This window comes from Pinus tabuliformis, chromosome 9 (genome assembly GCF_031772625.1).
Source record: "Pinus tabuliformis cultivar Carrire ecotype Pingquan chromosome 9, CPIR1, whole genome shotgun sequence".
NCBI classification, from domain to species: Eukaryota; Viridiplantae; Streptophyta; class Pinopsida; order Pinales; family Pinaceae; genus Pinus; species Pinus tabuliformis.
The window spans coordinates 809,773,914-809,782,388 of NC_142307.1; the positions used below are offsets into that span (position 1 = coordinate 809,773,914).

The window sequence follows — 8,475 nt, forward strand, 5'->3', positions numbered from 1 at the left end:
TGCACAAGGAAGAGGCAGCAATACAAATCAGAACCAAGGCCAAGGCAGCAGCCAACAAGGAGGACAACATCATGCTCAAGGACAAAGGTATGATAAATCTAATGTTCAATGCTATTATTGCAAAAAGTATGGACATTATGCAAGTGATTGTAGAAAGAAACAACATGATATGAACAGTAGACAAAATGCAAATGTTACAAGAGAAAACAGCAGTCAAAATAATGTCCTGTTAGCTTGTAACATGGCTGAAACACATAGTGAAGACATATGGTTTTTAGACTCAGGTTGCAGCAACCATATGACAGGGAATATAGCCCTCTTTTCAGCCTTAAATCAGAATTTGAAATCAGAGGTCACACTAGGAACTGATAGTAAAGTGTCTGTTATGGGAAAAGGGGAGGTAAAAATATTTACAAAACAAGTAGAAAGGAAAACCATAGCAGATGTCTACTATGTCCCCGGAATGAGATGTAACCTATTGAGTGTTGGACAGCTTATCCAAAAGGGTTACAATGTTTACTTTGTAAATGATGTGTGCACCATCATGGATATACCACCCAGCAAAAGATGCATTGCTGAAGTGAAGATGACAAGGAACAGGATGTTCCCTCTCAGGATCAGGGCAGATTTGAAAAACAAAGGTGAAATTGCAGCAGTCACCCAAGAGGCTTTCCAAAGCGTGCAAAAGGATGAGAACTGGTTATGGCACTTGAGATTCGGGCATCTAAATTTTGGAGGTCTAAACTTATTGAGCAGAAAAGGAATGGTAAAGGGATTACCATTGATAGAGAAACCGGACAGCCTATGTGAAGGCTGCATTTTGGGAAAACAACACAGAGAAAGTTTTCCATCAGGGAAGAGCATAAGGGCAAAGACACCCTTAGAGATCATCCACTCAGATTTATGTGGACCAATGCAAGCTCCATCATTAGCTGGCAGCCTATATTTCTTAACATTCATTGATGACTGTACAAGAAAGACTTGGATATATTTCCTTAAAAACAAAAGTGAAGTGTTTGAGAAATTCCAAAATTTCAAGGCATTTGTTGAAAACCAAAGCGGGCTGCATATAAAAGTTTTGAGAACTGATAGAGGAGGTGAGTATATCTCCAAGGAATTCCTAAGATTTTGTAGAGAAAATGGAATTCACAAACAGTTTACAGCAAGGTACACCCCACAGCAAAATGGAGTTACTGAAAGGAAGAACAGGACCATCATGGATATGGCGAGGAGCATGTTGAAGGCAAAGCATTTGGCAAATGAGTATTGGGCTGAAGCTGTACATTGTGCAGTTTATATTTTGAACAGGTGTCCTACAAAAGCAGTCATGAACAAAGTGCCAGAAGAGGCATGGAGTGGGAGAAAGCAAGTAGTCACCCACATGAGAGTTTTTGGGTGTGTGGCCTATGCACACATTCCAGATAAACTAAGGAGGAAGTTGGACAGCAAAGGGGAGAAATGCATCTTCATTGGATACAGTGATGAATCCAAAGCCTACAGGCTGTACATTCCATCTACCAAGAAGTTCTTTGTAAGCAGGGATGTTCAATTCATTGAAGAGGAAGCTTGGGATGGAAGCATAGAGAAAACAGTGAACATTAAAAGCTGTTTGCCTCATGATGAAGATGAAGAGGAGGTGGCTGAAATGAATCCCCAAACAGCAGCACCAACACAAGGACAGCAAGGTACACCATTGAGGATCAATGAGAGTGCTTCTCCAAGCACACCACAAGGAGGAAATTCAAGTGCATCTTCAAGCACTTGCACACCAAGTGAAAGAGGTAAGAAGTTTAGAAATCTAAGTGACATTTATGATGAAGGAATGAATTCCTTATTTGCCTTGTATTGTCATGTTGATGATCCTATTCATTTTGAAGAAGCTATTAAAGATAGGAAATGGATAGAAGCTATGGATGAAGAGATGAATGCCATAGAGAGAAACAAAACATGGGATTTGGTTGAGCTACCGAAAGGCAAAGAAGTCATTGGTGTGAAATGGGTCTACAAGACCAAGAGCAATGCTGAAGGCAAGATTGAAAGGCATAAAGCAAGGCTGGTTGTCAAAGGCTACAAGCAGCAGTATGGGAGAGATTATGAGGAGACTTTCGCCCCGGTTGCAAGAATGGAAACCGTGAGAGCAGTGCTGTCCATAGCAGCTCAAAACAAATGGAAAGTCTACCAAATGGATGTGAAATCAGCATTCCTAAATGGAGTGTTAATGGAAGAGGTCTATGTGGAACAGCCTCTCGGATATGAGAAGAAAGGTGAAGAGCACAAAGTGTGCAAATTGAAGAAAGCTCTTTATGGGCTGAAGCAAGCGCCAAGAGCATGGTACAGCAGGATAGATTCATATCTATTGGATAATGAATTTGACAAATGTGAAGGAGAACCCACAGTCTACATCAAGGAAAAGGATGGTAAGATTTTAATTGTTGTCTTATATGTTGATGATGTGATTTTCACAGGTAATGATGATCAGCTCATTGAGAATTTTAAATCAGTCATGAAAGATGAATTTGAAATGACTGACATGGGTTTGTTGAGATACTTCTTAGGCATAGAAGTAGATCAAAATGAAAAAGGAATTTTTATATCTCAAGCAAGATATGTAAATCAAGTTTTGAGCAGATTTAAGATGGAAGAATGCAAGGCAGCAATCACTCCCACAGTGATGGGATTAAAGCTCAGCAGAGAGGACAGCAGCAAGGATTTTGATCCTAGTTTGTACAAGAGTATTGTAGGCAGCCTCATGTACTTAACAGCTACTAGGCCTGATTTAATGTATGCTGTTAGTTTAATTTCCAGGTTCATGGAGAGGCCAAAGGAGGCACATTGGCAGGCAGCAAAGAGAATTTTGAGGTATGTCAAAGGCACCAAAATGTTTGGAATTTTATATCATGCCTCAGAACATTCAGATTTGGTTGGGTACACAGATAGCGATTGGGCTGGAAGTGTAGATGATCGGAAGAGCACTTCCGGTTATGTTTTTAATATGGGTTCAGGAGCCATTTCATGGGCTTCTAAGAAGCAGTCCATTGTAGCATTGTCTACAGCAGAGGCTGAATATGTGGCAGCTACAGCAGCAGCATGTCAAGGAGTTTGGATGAGAAGAATGTTGAGAAGCTTAGGCCAAGAGCAGGCAAAAGCGACAGTGATCTTTTGTGACAATAGCTCAGCTATTGCTTTGTCAAAGAATTCAGTGTTTCATAAGAGAACGAAACACATTGATACAAGGTTTCACTACATCAGAGAATTAGTGAACAATGGAGAAATTGTCCTAGAACATTGCAGGACTCAAGAACAGGTAGCAGACATCTTGACAAAGCCACTTGATCAGAAGAGCTTTGAATTTTTGAGAAAGTGTCTCGGTATGACCGAATGCCCAGCTGTTGAAATTAAAGGGGAGTGTTGAAATCTAATTTCAACGCAGCCATACGCTCTCAGCCAAAACCGCCAGAAAACGTTAAGCAAACCAGCCGGAAAGCTCTCGGGTTGATTTCAGGCAAAGGTACTTTTCCGATGATCGAGCCCGAGAAATTTTGGAGCTGACACGTGGTTCAGCCCTGACGTAACGCAACGTCATTTTCTCGGAGGTTAAAGTTCAACACTTGTTGGTCTTCCGATATTGCCCTCCACCGTCGGATGTGCTCCACTTTCTTCAACCGTTGATTGCCCGAAGCTGCTCCAAACCTGCATACGGCAAATATTAAATTCATAGCGTGGAGTAAATCTAAGTTTTGTTGACCATACGTTTAATTAATGAAATGTCATAGTGGTAGGTAGTATATTGAAGTTTTCATATATTGCACGTAAATGTTTTTAATCGGAGGTATGGGCGCATATGCTCATTAACTAAGTATTGTAAGGGATATGGGTACGTAACTTTTTTAATGTTTTTTATGCGTTCAGACCATTTTTGAGTAATGGTATGTAAAAAGATCATTGACACGAGTTAAAAAAAACAGATGAACGAGCCAAGGAGAAATATGCTCGTGGGTTGTAATGGTGGTGGTGTTGATTTTGTAAAACAGAGGTGTAAAAAAAAAAAACCATGTGTGGTTTTGCACAGCAGTGCATAAAGGAAATGGTGGAGCGAGTTTTTGTAACTCTGTAAGTTTTTTTTTACAGCAGTATGTAAAATTGTTTTACACCAGTAAATGTGAATGGAGGTTTTACAGCAGTAAATGTTAATGGGAATTTTTCCAGCAGTGTAAATTCTCATATGGAGACACAGTGAATGTTTTTTTTTGTTTTAATGAATAGAAATATTTTATGGTGAAATCCTCTGTTCCTCAGTGAAATTTTTTTAAGTCTTCTGTGCACAAAAGATCCTGGAGCAAAAGAAACAGAGCATTGCCTCTGTGTGTTTGAATATTTGGTTTTTGGTATTTTCCCCATTAAAAATACCCAACACTTAGATCATCTAGGAATAAGCACCTGAAGTTAACATGCACTAACTTCTTTCTAAATGAGAGGAATCAAACAAGGCGACAGTGGCTAGTTTCTTGTAGTTATCATTAATCCAATATAAGTCGATTGTTCCTAGAATTTCTGGCTATGGGTGGATCAAAGAAAGCCAGCGGGCTGGGCTCCGAGATGTTTCTGCACTATTACAGCTAGGTTTTCTGAAAGGGTATACTATATTTTATATGCTTTTGGAACACATATTTCTGCCACTCCTTAGTATCATACTATTGCTGACAGTTCTGTATTTTTAGAGCACAGAGCACAAGGACAGAGTAGGTTATCAACAGCCCTCCTACTACTGCACAGTTTCTATAGCACTTTCAAAATGATGGAAGTGGTCTCTACTGTTATTGTGCCATTTTTTTTGGTGTTGATGAGTTTGGGAATTGAAAGCAGCGGTTTCCATTTATCCTCACAGGATGTTGCAGAAGGTGGTCGAAGACAGCAGGTGGTCCTAATTGATAGAGTCAGAGATGAATAAGAATATATTTGTCAGGAGTAGTCTAACAAGGGAGTGGGTTCGACGTGTTGAACCTGCCTGTTTGTCGCCTGGGTGGTGCAGGTGGTGAGCTGCAGAGCGTCGGAGTGAGTTTTTCGTTGTTCTGGTGAGCTGCAGGTGCGAGTCGAGCCCGTTCTGTGAGTTTTCCGCCTGTTCTGGTGACCTGGTGAACTGCAGGGGAGGGAGCTGCGGAGTGCCGGGTCGAATTGGTCAGGAGCAGCCCACGGAAAACCGGAATTCGAATTGAAATGTGAATTAACTCACGGTGGCACGACAGTGATGGAAGTCGGGGCTCCTGTCAGACGTAGTTAATGCAGAAGGTGGCGGAGCTTGCGGTGGTAGAGCTGGGCAGAGCTTGCGTAGGGTGGCGGAGGGCAGAGGAATCGCTGGTGAACGGAGCCGGAAGTTTTTCCAGGCGGCACTAGAAACCAGACAATTCCTCTGCCTTGTTAGACTACTCCAAAAAATATTACAAACTCTATACGAGTAGGCTCACCATTATAGAATAATAAATCTACATATAATGAATTCATAAATATTACCGCCCGCGAAATAAACACCATTATAGAATAATAAATCTACATATAATGAATTCATAAATATTACCGCCCGCGAAATAAATTGATGAATCCGTTATGCTTACACTAAAATACCTATTATTTTGGGCTCCTCTATACACATTTGTCCACAAAGATTATCATTGCTTAAATGTCAGGTTTCACTCCGCCACGCGTACAATTAATAATAAATATACATACACTAAACGACATTTGTTCTCCTGACGGGATGCCAGTTTCTAGAGCTACCATCCCGACACCACCTGCACATTTCAGAGATGTCTGGAAGCTCTGGGCGGTTGATACTTACAGACCTTGAATTTTACACATTAAAAGAATAAAAAAATGATGAAACAAGGGACGTCAAATCCTGGGGGGCTAGTCCTCGAAATTGAGGCGCGCTTTGTAAGTGGCGTTAGGATACCAGTGATCGGGAATCACGTTCCTCGCAGACAACGTTCGTTTGCTCGTCAGCGTTGTCACTCGCACAGAGAATGGCGCCTTCAGTGGAGTGCCTCCCAATAGACACCAGTTGGCTCCCCAAACATGATTCATTTCCATCCACGCATCTGAATCCGCCTGTGTTTTTAATTCGTATTCAAGTTAGGAATTTAACAGCAGAATTATCAACGTTTGACGTTCGAATCACAGGGGTCCTGCACACACACACCTGTTTTAGATGCATGGCTCCCACATCGCCATCTCCGTCTTCGTATTCGATGAGTATGGAGAACCAATAGGCCGTGGAGCCTTCGATCACATGGAAAGTTATGTTCTTCCCCGGATATTCGCACAATGTCCTGCAATAAATAACATCACAACAAACATTGAAATCCAAGAATATCAAAATTACTAAATGTGATTTGCGCATGTTGGGTTCGTGTGTGTTATACCGTCTGTAAAGAACTGGGAGCTCTCCAGTGTTGAGAAGCGCTGGGGTTTTACCATTGGTGGCCATACGACCAAACGCAGCTCCACTCAGATCAAAATGTGTTCTACCGAACGCACAGTATCCTCCTGGGCATTCATCAGTAATCACGACAGTTACAGGTTTCTCAGAGCATAAGCCTTTCTCCATGCACTTAACCTGCAGTTTCCATGAATCAACAATAATTTGGTTATATAATAATAATAAAAAACATACGGCCTGTGTTGGTCTGAGTTTTTGCAGTCATTGGTTACCTTGTAGCATGCTCCACAGCCCTCTCCGCCTTTGAATAAAACGGGGCTTACAGCCCCTACTCTCGCTCGCAGAGGCTTCTGATCTACAAGGCCGCCATACCCGCAGGCCCCACCTGCATTGCGACAAGAGTTACTAGAATTATTGTTAAATAGTTCAGCATGAGAGATGTTGTCACTCCACAAATGAAGTATGTAGAATAGCATAACAAAAAATACACAATATACCATCGCTGCCATCGCCATCTGGACTGCCATACCAGGTGGCTGTAGCAGGGCGCCATTCCAAGTCATCTCTATTAAGCTCAGTGTGTTCCAAACCCAACGCTGCTTCCTTGCACGAAAACAACAACAACAATACAAAGCAAAATGCAGTTACATTTACACAGACATTGGGCACCAGCGGCCATTGAAGCCCAACTGTCCGCCTCATACTAACGAAATAAACTAACCAAGAAAGCAATGAAACGCAAAGGAACAACAAACCCAAATTTATTAGTGCAGAGACGAGAGCTTTAGGAGGGAATTTATAGTATCATATCCCATCCCTACAGAATAACTGTCAACTGCTTTTCACTTTGCTTGAAATCTGGGGCGCAAAGGGGCCCAAATCAGTAGCAGCCATAAAACTTGATGGATGGACGGTAGTCAACCTGCAGTGAGCCTTTTTCTTTTTACCTAGCAAAGCAAGCAGAAGCACATGTTAGTAATGTTGCGGTGTTAAAACAAGAATTTGCAGGAACTCATGATCTCCGGCTGGCTAGCAGTGGAGAATGGAACCCTTTAACAATAATTTAAGGGAATATTAGAGCGCATACTCAACTGCCTTCAATGTGGGGCAAAAGAGAAATGAAATATAAAGCCAGAGTGAGGGACACTGTATCAAAAGAAAGGGACGCTACTGTGTGTGATGGAGATTATTCGTTGAGTTCCTTCCATCACTTTGCAGTTATCTCGCCTCTCCCAACGGTTAAGTGTGCGGGCAATGTTTTTTGACTTCACGAAAAACAAGCCGTTGATGGTGGGCCCCAGTCCATGTGACTGACCAGAGCACGGTTAGAGTGGAGTAGGATATGGTCTGGAGGTTGACGGACGGTACTGGGCCACCACTCGTCGCAAATTCAATTGAGTCGTACAAAATTTAGTAGGGCCAAGGCACGTAGAGACCCCATTATCCACAGCACGATGCTTGTTTTAATTTTGTCGTTTATCAGATGATGTGGTCTTTCTCATGCAAATTTGATAATATAACTTTGGGTAGAATTGTAATTTTCTTTATAAAATATGTTTTTCTTAATATAATTTAAGAAAATAATTAATTTATATATGAACAAAAATATATTATTAAATCTAAAATTACTTTAAACCTAATAAATAAATAAATATATATATGGGGGTAATTATTACTTAAATCTAGAGAGCAATGCTCTTTATAACTAAACCTTTTGATAAAATATCAAAAATACCACTTAATCCACGTGTGTTCTTTAATGACGGCCATTGCCCCACTCCTCTGCCATGTTAACTTGCCTATCAGTGAGTAAGTATTTATTCCAAATACTTCCTAAGATCCGGGTGGGGTGTAATATATATTTTTAAAAAATTTAATTAACTTAAAATAAAATAAAGTGAAATTGTTTAAATTAGAGAAAATAAAAGTTTGTGTTATAATTTAATTGTTAATTAATAATGAGAATAATTATTATTTATGATTATTTATCATGGTTATATAAAAAATCATATAATTTTAAATGAGGTGTTGAATAATTTCTA

General features: G+C 40.6%; 1 protein-coding gene across 1 annotated transcript; it reads right to left on the bottom strand.

The window, feature by feature from the left end:
- Positions 1-5,588: 5,588 nt before the first annotated feature.
- On the bottom strand, positions 5,589-7,566 carry LOC149151261 (expansin-B3-like). Its single transcript, XM_089439025.1, has 5 exons — positions 6,931-7,566; positions 6,706-6,818; positions 6,417-6,610; positions 6,194-6,323; positions 5,589-6,102 (listed from the first exon to the last, which is right to left on the bottom strand). Exons 1-5 carry the CDS (start codon positions 7,133-7,135, stop codon positions 5,902-5,904), a joined length of 843 nt encoding a protein of 280 aa, XP_089295151.1. The 5' UTR covers positions 7,136-7,566; the 3' UTR covers positions 5,589-5,901.
- Positions 7,567-8,475: the final 909 nt, after the last annotated feature.

Excerpts from the sequence above, each read along its gene's own strand:
- LOC149151261 (XM_089439025.1), bottom strand. The coding sequence starts at position 7,135 with ATGAGGCGGACAGTTGGGCTTCAATGGCCGCTGGTGCCCAATGTCTGT. Across the intron at positions 6,819-6,930 it reads AGATGGCGATGGCAGCGATG|GTGGGGCCTGCGGGTATGGC; the intron begins GTATATTGTGTA and ends GTCGCAATGCAG. Across the intron at positions 6,103-6,193 it reads GAGCCATGCATCTAAAACAG|GCGGATTCAGATGCGTGGAT; the intron begins GTGTGTGTGTGC and ends TTAAAAACACAG.